Source organism: Palaemon carinicauda, chromosome 17 (assembly GCF_036898095.1).
Source record: "Palaemon carinicauda isolate YSFRI2023 chromosome 17, ASM3689809v2, whole genome shotgun sequence".
Taxonomy (NCBI): domain Eukaryota; kingdom Metazoa; phylum Arthropoda; class Malacostraca; order Decapoda; family Palaemonidae; genus Palaemon; species Palaemon carinicauda.
Genome location: NC_090741.1, coordinates 58059311 through 58074310, shown reverse-complemented (window position 1 = coordinate 58074310; position 15000 = coordinate 58059311). Strand labels below are relative to the sequence as shown.

The following is a 15000-nucleotide window of genomic DNA, read 5'->3' as shown; positions in this document are numbered from 1 at the left end:
AGCACTCATAAGTGCAGACCTCCGCTACGGCACTTTATTTCTCGAAACCAACGTGCCTTTCTCAGAATCAATTTAGATCGTAGGCGTATTTAAAGTCTGTGTGACAACCCTGTGAGAACTTTAGGTTAAGATTAGGGTTAATTAGATCGACCTTTTGCTCGACCTTGACCCTTGATCTTTGACCTAGGACTTTAAAAATTGAATCACTTCCACGTCTCAACATAAAATTAATCCCTGATAGTTTCACTACTCTGAGTAAAATTGTGGCCAAGAAGTTGTTCACAAAGAAATAAACAAACAAACAGGGGCGAAAACAACCTCCTCCCAACTTCGTTGGTAAATATGAGTGACAGACAAAAGCAGACAAGATTGCAAAAGACCTCCATAATGATTTGGCACAGTTTTCCCATTCAAGCATTACTACCTTCATTTTCCCTAAAGAATACAAAGACATGATTGGCTCACCTAAATAATCTCATTCACTCAGTTTCACTTACAAAGGCATAATACTACTGTCTTAAAATAACCACGATTACAAAAACCGTGACTGGAACTACTATAACAATAATAATGTTAGTGCCATCTTGAAACCTGATCAGCTGTTGCATGACTAAGCTAAGAAAATTAATAAAAATAAAATAAACAGAATCTTGAAAGAGAAAGCCAAATAGGCTATAAATGTCATATATTAAAAGATTTTGTCCTGGAGAATATATAATCAACTAGAACAGGACACACAAGCCTCTCTCTCTCTCTCTCTCCTCTCTCTCTCTCTCTCTCTCTCTCTCTCTCTCTCTCTCTCTCTCTCTTCTTTGTACATCTTATCTCTCCTTCTTTGTACATCTTATATCTCTAATTTTTCACTCTATCTCCCGAGCGATTTTGTCCCGCACAACAATTCAACAGGGTTTTCTACCTTGTAACCCTCTCTCTCTCTCTCTCTCTCTCTCTCTCTCTCTCTCTCTCTCTCTCTCTCTCTCTCTCTCTCTCTCTCTCTCTCTCTCTCAGACATCGAAAACAGGTGGCAAAATTCATTTCCTGCATCATTGAAATACAATCTCTCTAAAACAGTAAAGAAATAAGTTCTCAGACAGCCAATTTTCATTCCTTGCCTTAAGCCATTACACAATAAGGGGCTTTAATCTTTAACCAGAAGTTATCGATAATAGCGATTGAATTATTGGATGAATTTAAAAAAAAATAGTATTAATAACAATTTTAATTGTAATAACACCAGTTCTGCAGCATTTACAACTAAATACAACTCGATCGTACATTTAACTCGCATAATAAAATTGCTAAAAATAAACCTAGCGAATTAAAGTTGATGTCTTTACAGCAAATGTACAGGAACTATTAATAAAACTTGAGAGAGAGAGAGAGAGGAGAGAGAAGAGAGAGAGAGAGAGAGAGAGAGAGAGAGAGAGAGAGAGAGAGAGAGAGAGAGAGAGAATGTATTTTCCTTCTATTCTTTTACTCGGTCGATATTGCTTTGACATCTACCAAGAATACTCAAGTCCTCTTACGTCCGATTACACAAACATAATTATATAATGATTAATATGTACGCGTATAAATATACATATATAGAGTACATACACAACTCACATCATTTAATTTCATATGACCTATGCTTATGAATAATTTCTTTCATTTATTTCACTGTATTTCACATAATCAACCTCTCTCCTATGGACGAAGAAATTGATTATTTAAAGCTTTCAAAAAGTTGCAACGCCAGCGATTTCGTTGGACATCGTATCATCAAAGCTAAAAAAAAAAAAAAAAAAAAAAATACTTAGAACCCTCTCATCCTACCTCCAACCCAGCTGCTTTGATATAAAGGGAAAGCCAGATATTAATCTTAAGAAGACCCTCCATACTCTTCAAATTAATAAATAGCTTACTAATATTTCTAAAGGTATACGTAAGATGGAGCATGTCATCAACCTTGATATTTCAAAGCAAGGTATAGGCGTATGTGTACGTCAATGTAAGAGGATGCCCTACAGAAGGCAATGGAGAGGGCGCATCGGGCAACCGACCCCTTTAATGTAGGGATATTATCATTATTACTTGCTAAGCATCAACCCTACTTGGAAAAGCAGAATTGCTATATGCCCTAAGGGCTCCAACAGGGGAAAGAGCCCAGTGAGGAAAAGGAAATAAGGAACAACTACAAGAGAAGTTTAAGAACAATAACAACATTAAAATAAATATTTCATAACGTTGTGAATTAAGTTTAAGTTAGTTCTACGTATGTAATGTTATGCTACTGTTTTGATTGATTGATTTATCAAGTTAAGATTTAAGGCCCGGCCTTGGGGTCCAGGAGACCATTCAACATATAAATGCAACTGACAATGGGTCATCATTAGAAAAGAGAGGGAAGCATATTGATGGAAGCAGGGCAAGGAATAAGAGAAATGAGAAAAAACACCTTACTATTCACATAGATTAAAAAGGAGAAGGTTATTGCCTACTGTACACCATTCGACGGGTATGTATGTATTCATCCAGGAAAACGTTTATTTATTTATTTGTGAGCAACTTTACACAAAAACTACAGTACCGATTTTGACCAAACTTGGTAGTCATTATGGGTATGACCCAAGGATAAATCTGTAACATTTTGGATGATTCGTATATTTATTTATTGATATTTTTGTTTGTTTGTTTGTTTGTGAGCAACTTCACACAATAACTACTGTACCGATTTTGACCAAACTTGGTAGTCATGTTGGTTATGAGCCAAGGATGAATCTGTAACATTTTGGATAAAGTACATCTAGGTACAAGTACGCAGCAGTACTTTGAAAATAATCGCAACGTTAAGTGAACAACAAATATCTTATTAGTTTATTTTTTGTTTGCGAACAACATTACGCAAAAACTGCTAAACCAATTTCAAGGAAACTTGGTGGACAAGTAGGGTATGACCCAGGGACGAATCCATTAGATTTTGAAGAAAGTACATCGAAGTACAAGTACGCAGTGGAGTTAAGACCAAAATAAGACTGCTTAACGTAGATAAGGCATACTCTCTACTTAATGCCCTTCAAGTTTATAACTATCGTGAGGCTCACGATGAGTATATAACTATAAGCTAGAGGGCACTCAGTAGAGCGCAAACCTTCACCACGGCAGCTTATTTCTCAAGCTTTTGTCCGACCTTGACCTTTGACCTTAACATGTATTAATTGGCGTGGATTTTCATACACTCAAATTAAGTTTGAAAAGTCTGCTACAACGATGTCCAAACTTATTGCTGAGTACGTGAATTGGATATTTTGCCGGACCGTGACTTTGACCTTTGACCCTAACTTTTTTTCCATAACAGTTAATCCTCCAAGTTTCATTACTCTACGATTAAAATTGTGGCCAGGAAGCTTTTCACAAACACAAACAAACAGGGGGTAAAACATAACCGCCTTCCAACTTCGCTGGCGGCATTTCTATAAACAGGACTGTCCACCATCTCACAGGAATCACCCAAGACGTCTGTATCAGCGAGGAAATGCGTAGACGGGGGAAAATCAATAATTACGGGTATATGCGTTCTATAATTAGTTGTGCCGTACCTCCCGTTCCTCATAAACTCACTCTCTCTCTCTCTCTCTCTCTCTCTCTCTCTCTCTCTCTCTCTCTCTCTCTCTCTCTCTCTCTCTCTCTCTCTCTCTCACTAGAACATATCGAAGAATCTTATAAACGAGAGGGGTTCAACAACCTGAAGATCTGTTATGATTGTTGCAATGTAAACATTGGCGTTTGTTTCTGCATAATATATTATCAGATATGTCAGATGAATTCTTGTCTTAATGACTAAATTAAAAGAAGTTGAACGAAAGGCATAAAAACTTTTATTAAACTGTCACAAACACGTTTAATAACAATATACTTTTTAATACACACAAACTACACACACACACACGTATATGTGTATATATATATATATATATATATATAATATATATATATATATATATATATATACATATTTATATACATATATATATATATATATATATATATATATTTATATATATATATATATATATATATATTTATATATATATATATATATATAATATATATATATATATATTTATATATATATATATATATATATATATATATATATATATATATATATATATATATATATATGCATGCTAAAGCACTTGTGGCATCAATTATTCAACACTTACCTAGTTTTGTCTATCCTTGCCTTCAGGGTAGAGTTTTGAAAGAAAAGATGGAATTCGTACCTGTACTGCTCCATTTATTAACCTTTTGACGACAGTTGTTTCAGATGTACCCTAATGGCTTTCGTCAGGGCATCTCCCGAAAATAATTACCTTTGTATAATGACGTAACAACAGTGCCTAGGTAGCCATTTCTTCCCATACTGGGGCTCAAATCAATGCAAGCCAGTAGGAGCTTGATACCACTTGATTCATGGTAGATTCATGGACTAAGTGGTACTTCAAACTTACTATACCATTTCCATATTATAGAGGCACTTTATCTGTAACCATTTAAGACTGATACGTTACCACTTAAGTCAACTGTGAGGTGACTCCCTTGCCTTCTATCCACATCCAAACACTATAGTCAACTTTTTTAATGCGGCGCATTTGCACAGACTTGCAGCGGTGCCCTTTTAGCTCGGAAAAGTTTCCTGCTATCTGATTGGTTAGAATTATCTTGTCCAACCAATCAGCGATCAGGAAACTTTTCCGAGCTCAAAGGGTACCCCTGCGAGTCTGTGTAAATCTGCCTCACTAAAAAGAATTGACTATAGTTTATATCTTAAAGATTGTGCAGATTCAAATTCCTCCCTCAGCATGTGTGGGTTCGAATCCTATTAGATTCGAAACCATTTAAAGGTTTGAGGGCAATCCATGAAGGGTAGAGGCAAGGGACAGTGGCATTGCCCTATCAAGCAGGACAACACCTAGAGACTGACCATATATACATATGATCAACACCCAAGCCACCTCTCCAGCCAAGCTAGGGCCAAGGAGGGCCAGGCAATGGCTGCTGATGACTTAGCAGATAGATCTATAGACTCCCCACAAACCCTCCATCCTTAACACCCAGGAATGGTGAGGTTGCAGGACCAACGGAATTAATGAGTTTTAGCGGGCTCGAACCCACGTCTTGCGATTACCAGGCAAGAACGTTAACAACAGCCACTAAAACCCTATTTGGGGTATTTGGTACGTCACTTTTACAGCTGAACGGGTTTAAAAACTACCATAGAAAAAAAAAGCTTGTTCATTTATTTCCCCCTTGTATTTAATGCTTGTATATAAAAAAAAACTTTGAAATTGAAAAGTTGAAGAATTTATAAGGGCTATTAAAAACCTACATCTTACATATATTCTTGTTCGCAATGAAACCCTTACCAGGAAATAAAGAATCATTTGCAACATTATCCGCGTGATATTGCAAACTGAAAACGCAAGTGCTTGAGTGTCATATGATCTCCGGTTACTGGAAGAGATCAATTTACACCGTTAACAGAAGAACTAAACACGAAAATCAAATGATTATATCATACTGATTTGAATCGAATTCGTTAATACGTCTTTAACAATTTCTCAATCGTTTTAAAAATATTTTTCTATATAAGAAGACCAAATGATAAGACATAATACCAGGTATACTTAAAACAGTTAAGATATGAAGGAACCATGACAAATTGGGGAATAAAAAAAGAGCGAAGCTGTATTTCAAGAGGAAAAGACATCTTGGCCTCTTGAGAAAAGAGATATTATGGTAACCAGGGAAAACAGAATGTTGTATGAAATTCCATAACGTAACAGGGACAAAAATATCTTCCCTATATGATAGAGAAAATGTCTGGAGATACATATATATATATATATATATATATATATATATATATATATATATATATATATATATATATATATATATATATATATATATCGCAAAACAGGGAAATGTCTGAGGCCTTTATCTGCAGTGGACTATTAACGGCTGATGAGATATCTATATATATATATATATATATATATATATATATATATATATATATATATATATATATATATATATATATATATATACACACATATATATATGTATATATATATATATATATATATATATATATATATATATATATATATATATATATATATATATATATATATATGCAACGTAATGCCACTTGTTCACTGCTCACTACATTCCAATCCACCAAGGAAGGGAGTCAACCGCATCAGAGTAGCAGGATACTTTCGAAATTGATTTTCTAACCTAACACAACACGTAGGGATGAGAAAACCGCAAACCGCATATAACAGTTAAGAGAAATAAATACCAGATAAGAGGCATAGCACAGTAGTTAAGATATGAGAAAGACGAGCCATTTCTTGTCCTTCAAAAGAAGGTAACCGTATTTAACCCCCTACAAAAGTGGGGAAAAAAACCCGTTAATAGAAGAAGCTACCATTTGGAGTGAAGTCCAGTTGATATATTATTATTATTATTATTATTATTATTATTATTATTATTATTATTATTATTATTATCATAATTATTACTAGCCAAGCTACAACCCTAGTTGGAAAAGCAAGATGCTATAAGCCCAAGGGCTCCAATAGGGAAAAATAGCCCAGTGAGGAAAGGAAATAAGGAAATAAATAAATGATGAGAATAAATTAATAAATCATTCTAAAAACAGTAACAACGTCAAAACAGATATGTCCCATATAAACTATTAACAACGTCAAAAACACATATGTCATATATAAACTATAAAAAGACTCATGTCAACCTGGTCAACATAAAAACATTTGCTGCAACTTTGAACTTTTGAAGTTCTACTGATTCAACTACCCGATTAAGAAGACCATTCCACAACTTGGTAACAACTGGAATAAAACTTCTAGAATACTGTGTAATATTGAGCCCCATGATGGAGAAGGCCTGGCTATTAGAATTCGTCATATATGAGTGAAAATACACTACTCAGCTGAATAAACTTATCAGAACAAAAACTAGAGGGGCAATCAGTAGAGAGTAGACCTCTGCCGCAGCAGCTTATTTCTTGACCTTTCGCTAGACCTTGATCTTGACATTTGACCTTAACATGTATTAATTGGCGTGGATTTTCACACACTCAAATATGAACCAAGTTTGAAGTCTTTGTGACAACGATGTCCAAACTTATGACTGATTACGTGAAATGGACATTTTGCTAAACCGTGACCTTGACCTTCCAAAATTTAATCATTTCCAGCTTTTTACATAACAGTTAATCCCTGCAAGTTTCATTACTCTACGATTATAACTGTGCCCAGGAAGCTGTTCACGAACATACAAACACGCACACAAAGAAACACAAACAGGGGGTAAAATAACATCTTTCCAACTTCGTTGGCGGAGGTAAAAATAAGGAAAGACGAATAATCACAAACCCTCATGATGCAATATTTGATTAAAATTACATTTTACCATTAACTGTTGATGATCAACTCATCAGAATTCTTAGGTTATGCATTGGTCCACAAAAAAAATATATATATTGAATCTATTGAAGTTCAATATTTACATTGAACAGTTCAATAAAAACACTACTTAGTGCCATCTTCTGCATCAACAAAATTGCAGTCCCAAGAAGTCAAACAATTAAGTAATATTTTCCAAATAAAAATTTGGCATATCTAGTCACTGGTTCAACTTCCTCCTCTGCTTATTCTATTTCTTTTATTACGAAATACACATTTTCAATATTACAACTTACAATATAAACATCATAGTATATTTACATAAATATTTTTATTTTACATATACTAAAAATATTTACGTAAAAAAATTATTCATGTAAATATACTATGATGTATATATGTTATAAACTAAGATTTTGAATATGTATTTCACTTCATCCGCACACCCCCATTCAACCACTTTCCCCAAGACGAACCACTTCGTCATTCTGAAGTGGACCATCTTTAAATAAACAGAACACCCACTAAAAAAAAAAACACTATTAAATCTAGGTACACTTCTATCACTGATGATGACAAACGGTGACCCTAAGAAGATCCTAAGTAGATCTTCAGTAGATCCTAAGTTTATTTACCGCACGAAAGAGCCCACTCGAAACCATGCCCGTGGCCTCTACGACACCACTCTACGACACTACCCTACAACTAAATCGATTCACACTAAGCACCATTGATCCTCTGAAGCATACACTCGAGCTATGTTTGTTTGAAGGACAGCCCTCTATCAGAATCACAAGAGAAAATGCGACGGAAACTGTCGCTTTATCCGAAACGGAACGAGACGCGACATTGAGAAACGCCGCCAGGCGCATTGGGGGTCGCGTTCTTCTTCTGCAAATAGGATTAAGAGATAAAGCTAGAAGAGGAGGATGAGAAGGAGAACCCTCCAAATCCTCTTCTTCATAGGCCGACAAGCTCCACATCATGCTGCAACTAAAGTGCATACATACCTCGCCTGAAGGTAGGTAGGCTGGGAAATATAGCAGGATACGGCCTCTTGCATTGGTAGCTTGTAAGTGAGGTAAGAATGTGAAGGTGGTGGGCAACAAATGTGAAAGAGGTAAGGCCATACAAAGATGATGATGGGATGGATGGGAAAGGAAGAAAGCACACGACGACAGTGGCAGGATTCCGAAGCTCAACAGACCCCGTCTCCAAAACCCGGAACCTCCTCGGTCCTGAATAAATTCGACTTCCCGGAGAAGGGAATTCGCCTGCTGATAGAACTTCTTAATAGGGTTGTTGTGGCCTTACTGGTAACGTCTCTGCCTAGTGATTGCCAGACGGGGTTCGAGTCCCGCTTAAACTCACTAATCCCTTTAATGTCTGCAACCTTACCATCCTTGTGAGCTAAGGATGGAGGGCTTTGGGGAGCTTATATGTCTACCTGCTGAGTCATCAGCAGCCATTATCTTGCACTCCCTGATCCTAGTTTGGCGGGAGGGGGGCTTGGGGGCTGATCATATGATATATGGTCAGTCTCTAGGGTATTGTCCTGCTTGCTAGGGTAATGGTTCTGTCCCTTGCCTCTGCCATTAATGAGCGGCCTTTAAACTTCAGTGGTACATACATTCCACTGACGTAAACAAAAGCATGAATCATGACAGAGCTTCAATGTGATAAACTGTTCGTCAGTGAATGGTTAAATACCACAAATAAAAAGACACATCAATAAACAAAACATAAAAAAGGGACAAATTGAACCTTCCTGTTCACAATAGATTAATAGTTTTAGAGAGCCGTTAATATATGATACAAACAGGTGTTACAGAAGTGCATATTGAAGCACGTGTACTATAGAGGCATGAACATTATGAATGATGTCAAAATATTAAAAATTCAATCAATCAGCTAATAATAAAACTCAATAACGACCCTTGATACACATGCATAAAACACTCACGTATATATATATATATATATATATATATATATATATATATATATATATATATATATATATGTATATAATATATATATGTATATTATATATAATATATATAATATATATAGATATATATATAGCCTATATATATATATATATATATATATATATATATATATATATGTATATATATATATATACACTGTATACACACGCCCGCACACAACGAATACTGCCGTTTCTGGTCCACTGCAGGACAAATGCCTCAGACATGTCCTTATTCATATCTGGGGTCTGGCCATGTTTCATCACCACGCTGGCCAACTGCTGAGTGGTGATAGTGGGAGACTTTTGACTGATCGCCACAGCAAACCAACATAGTATGAGTGACCCTGAATAGTGCAGGTTTACTGATCATGGCGATACACAAAACCATTTCACTACGTTAAGGAAATACATACATTATATATATATATATATATATATATATATATATATATATATATATATATATATATATATATATATATATATATATATATATATATAGTACATGTAATCGCACACATCCATACATACATATATGGAAATATAATGTATTGATGTAGCCAAGTTAATGGGTTTTTACTCGAGCCATTAGAACATGTCCTCACAACAACAACAACAACAACAACAATCAAATTATCATCATCATCACTAAAAAGTCTGTTTCCAAACGACATACTTCAGTTTCACAAATAAAATCTTTGCTAACAAGACATAAAAACCTTTATTACATTGCCAAACGCGTTTAAAAATATACTTTTTAATACACACACACATACACACTGTTCCCGGGTTTAAAAAATCCAACCCGATCCACACATACTAGTCTTTTCCTCCAAGTCTGGGCAAAACACGCGCATTTAGTCGACTTGTCCATTTGGCTAGTGGATGCTAGAAAACAGAGGATTTAACTGGTTGATCCTCGAGATCATAACTCCCCCATGGTCAGAGGTCGGCCCCTTAACTAGTTTAGATTTACCACAAAGTTAAACTTACAAACAAAATTAGAACAGCAATGTCCCAATAATGTCAATGACATATGCATACTTTTCATCTATATATACAAAAAAACACAAATTTTTTCTAGAAATTGAAGTAAAAATCAAACCCTTAATTAAACTGGTATAGGACTTTAAACCCAGATAAAACAGCAGAATTGGCTATTAAAAATTCTTTAAAAAGAAAAAATGACTCATTAAAAAATTAGCAAATTAAAATGGCATATAAAAAAATCCTGACAAGACAAAGATATTAAAAAATCCAAAATGACAATCGAATACTTACTGTGACATAATGATGCAGATGAAATTTGGGCCAGAAATGCGTACCAATGAGCTTGTACCTCTCAGCCAGAGGATCCAGGGAGAGCTTGCGCGAATTGTGCGGTCCCGTGTAGTCGGAGACCTCCGGGATAACCATCGGCATTATGGAATCGATTCAAAAGAATATTATAGGATTCTATCAAATCTTCCACCTCCTACTTCTTTCAGAGTTAAGTCCACCGACGTCGTGTTCTGGCCTTTATCGGGAGAGGCACAGTTTGCGACGAATGGTGTCAAGTGTCAGAGTCCCAGCTCTTGCGTTACCACAAACGCAGAAGACCGACTTCATTTCCTCCATCAAGTCGTTGTCTTTATTTATTTCATGGAAACGCTGTTGCTCTCCTCTTCCAGAGAGATTCTATGCCCATGGCTTGGATTAGGTCTCTGGCACCGTGGCTTAGATTAGGTCCCGTGGCTTTAGATTAGGTATTTGGCACTGTGGCTTAGACTGGGTATCTAGCACTGTGACTTAGACTAGGTATCTGGCAACGTAACTAATATTAGGTCTCTAGCAACACGGCTTAGATTGGGTCTCTGGCACTGTGGGTTAGATTAGGTCCCGTAGCTTTAGATTCGGTCTCTGGCACCGAGGCTTGAATGAGGTCCCTGGCACCGAGCTTAGACTGGGTCTCTGGCACCGTGGCTTACTTTATGTCTCTGGCACCACAACTTAAATTAAGTCACTGGCACCGTGGCTTAGACTGGGTATCTGGCACTGTGGCTTGGATTAGGTCTCTAGCACCTCGGCTTAATTGGGCTTCTAGCATCGCGGCTCAGATTAGACCTTTGGCACCGTGGCTTAGGTGAGGCCCCGTGGCTTTAGATTAGGTCTCTTGCACCGTGGGTTCGTTTATGTCTCTGGCACCTTGACTTAGATTAGGTCTCCGGCACCGTTGCTAAAACTGCGTATCTGGCACCGTAGCTTAGATTAGGTCTCTGGTACCATACCTTAGATTAAGTCTCTGGCACTAAAGCTTAGATTAGGTCTCTGGCACCGTAGCTTAGATTAGGTCTCTGGCAACGCGGCTTGGATGGGATCTTTGGTACAATTTCACTGTTAAGAACAAAAAGAGGAAGTCCCTACTTCTGGGTACAGAGTCAAGCCCTAGGGTATGCCCTTCGACATGACCAAGAGGTAGATCATATCAACCTTTGTGCTTCCTGAAGCTCGATTAATTCTTGCATATGCAATTTTTTCTGATATTTACAAAACCGGAAGTAAATCAAGTCTTCGTCGAATAATATTTCTTGAATTGAGTTTTATTACGATGTTAATTTTAAAGAAACTAACCAAATAGGGTTTCTTTTCAAACCCTTTGACATCCAATATCCTCTGCTTATAACCAGAACCAGGACATAATCCCGATTGAAGAAAACATCATATAAAGCATTTCTTCAAATACAAATAAAGAAAAGTATAAATATGTATCACACACTTGTTCAAACTTAAGAAATAATAAATGCACAAATCACTTGAAAAGAAAGACTTTCTTATTCCATCACAATCTAAAGCTCGAATGACAAGCTGAAAATAACCAAACAGAAAAGCACTGAAATCCTCGAAAGACTGTATAGAGACCCATACCACTTGACCCTCTATGGGTGCTACTTGAAACAAATAATCCACATAACAACAATGTCCGAGGATAATGTCAAAATTGAGCCCACTCAGTCCAAAGATGAAAAATTGACAGGCTATCGACACAGAGACAAGAAACATACTGATGGCCAAGGAACAAGAAAAGGAGAACCCCGTCGGACAGGTCTCGCCTGTGGTTACGGGGGGGGGAGGGGTTTCAAGAGAGGGGGTAAAAATAAGACACATGGCATGACAGGGAGAGGGATATCACTCCACAGAGATGAGATAGAGATAGACATAGTGAGAAACAGAATCTTACACACTTCACTTTGCTAGAGGATGGAAGGAATAAGGAAGACCTGGAGTAAAAAGCTGGTAGTAGGATATGATAAAGGAGAGGGAAGGACTAGGAGGCATTCATGTACACCAGTAGTAGCAACCTTCCCAGAGCATCACGTTACCCAACAGGTAGCAACTACCTCCTCCTATTGGGTCACTAGCTACAGGATTAAGAATGTCAACAAACGCAGAGGGAGGCTCTTCGACCTCCTACCTGTCAGAGGAGAGAAACCTTACTTCTGAAGAGCTGACATATGATCAGGTAAGATACAAAAGACAGGAATCCTGTACATGGATAGTGCCATAGCCTCTGTACCATGGTTTTTCACTGTCTTGAGGTAGAGTTTTCTTGCTTGAGGGTACACTCGGAAACACTATTCTGTCTTATTTCTCTTCCATATGTTTTGTTTTTTCAAGTTTTTATAGTTTATACATGAAATATTTATTTTAATGCTGTTACTGTTCTTAAAATATTTTACATCAATTGTTAATTACTTTTCTTGTAATTTCCTTATTTCCTTTCCTCACTGGGCTATTTTCCCCGTTGGAGCCCTCGGCCTTATAGCAATCTGCTTTTTCAACTAGGGACGTAGCTTAGCAAGTAATAATAATAACAATAATAGTAATAATAATAATAACAACAACAACAACGACGAAAAACAACAACAACAAACAATAATAATAATAACAATAATAAAGAGAACAAAGTCATGAAATATCTTAGTGTGTTAGAAAGAAGGGAAGGAGATGAGAGTGAGTGAGGGGTGAGGGAGAGTGAAGGGGAAGATTGTTGAAGATATAGAGGATCAGGGGAGCCATCATAATCCTCATTCTTTTGGGGAAGAGGGAGAGCTTGAGGAAGAGTGTTCTTCCTCCAAGGGGGGGGGGGGGGGGGGAGCTTTGTCATTCGATCGTCACACTGTCAACAAAATACTGACACCCGTTCGCCTTTGTATTTCCAAAACAATAGTGACATCTTCAGAAATCCAAAATACACTATAACCATCGTGTTAAAAACACAAAATAATAAGAGCATGATAAAGTCTATGATATAATGATAAAAATAATTCTTATAGAAGCTTCTAATTGCACTGACAGAGTGTATCTGAACCTTATCAGCTATCACCTGACGCAGCACTCCTATAAAAACAAAATAATGTGGACATTTTAACATAAGGCTGAGACTCACTCCACATGCTAACCATGTTTATCTTTAGTTTTTATACACAAGCAAGCGTTTAAGCCAAGTAACACATGCTGCTTTTCTCATTAATGATCTACAATTAGACATCTAAGCACATCAACTGAATGCACTGTACTACTATATAATAATCATGACCATCAAATAATGAAACTAATAAGAAACCCAATAAAAATACATCTCCAACTCAGTTGAGGCTGGATTGCAAATATTTTAGAGGCGTAGTTCTTACAGTAAGATTATCTATTTCAGTTATAGTAAGTTTTTAGAGATTCCTTTTTTCAAAGAAAATAATTTTTTGGAGGGATATTAGACTACTTAGAAATTTCTTGGATTTTTACATCCTTTCAAAGAGACATAACTTTGGATTGGTTACCCTAAAATAATCTTAATACGACAGGCAATACAAAATCTAAAATACAAAATATTCAAATTCTGTAAAATACACACGAGGTCTCCTATACAACAACAACAACAAATGCAGTCGTTTCTAGTCCACTGCACGAAGGCGGCCTCAGATATGTCCTTATTCATGTCTGGGGTTTGACTCTATTCATTACCACACTGGCCACTTCGGATTGGTGATGGTGAGAGAATTTCGTCTGACTACATACAGCAAACCAACCAAGTATGAGAGGCCTTGACAAATACCACTTTGCTAATCATGACGATACACAAACCCTTTCACCACGTTAAGATATCTCCACTTAGAAAACTTTCAATCGGGCTTCACAAAGCTCTAGAAGAGTTGAAAGACCCAGGCCTACATGGCTGAGGACCATGAAACGTGACGTGGGAGATGATGAATGGAGAGGTACTGAATTAAAAGCTCAAGATAGAGACGACTGGTGAAATCTCACCGAGGCCCTTTGCGTCAATAAGCATAGGAGGGGATGATGATGATGATGAGAAAGGATCCATTTTACGCTTTTAATCAAATAACACCTCTTCTTCATACTTTCATTTTAAGATACAATTGTTGAAGATAATAATTCCAGGTTTTAAAGATTTAAAGGCCACTCATGAATGGCAGAAACAGGACAATACCCCAGAGACTGACCATATATACGTATGATCAGCACCCA

At 36.6% G+C, this 15000-nt stretch overlaps 1 protein-coding gene across 8 annotated transcripts in view; it reads right to left on the bottom strand.

The window, feature by feature from the left end:
* didum (dilute class unconventional myosin) overlaps nucleotides 1-15000 on the bottom strand; it is a 309989-nt gene that overhangs the window by 273411 nt on the left and 21578 nt on the right. For 4 of the 8 annotated variants that reach the window (XM_068391073.1, XM_068391075.1, XM_068391080.1 and 1 more), the window contains exon 1: nucleotides 10759-11703. The exons of 2 other annotated variants lie outside the window; for them this stretch is intronic. In XM_068391073.1, coding sequence (XP_068247174.1) covers nucleotides 10759-10899 — 141 coding nt within the window. In that variant the 5' untranslated portion in view covers nucleotides 10900-11703. Of the gene's footprint in view, nucleotides 1-10758; nucleotides 11704-15000 lie in introns of those variants that run through there. 2 more of the 8 variants (XM_068391076.1, XM_068391081.1) reach the window with 1 other exon arrangement.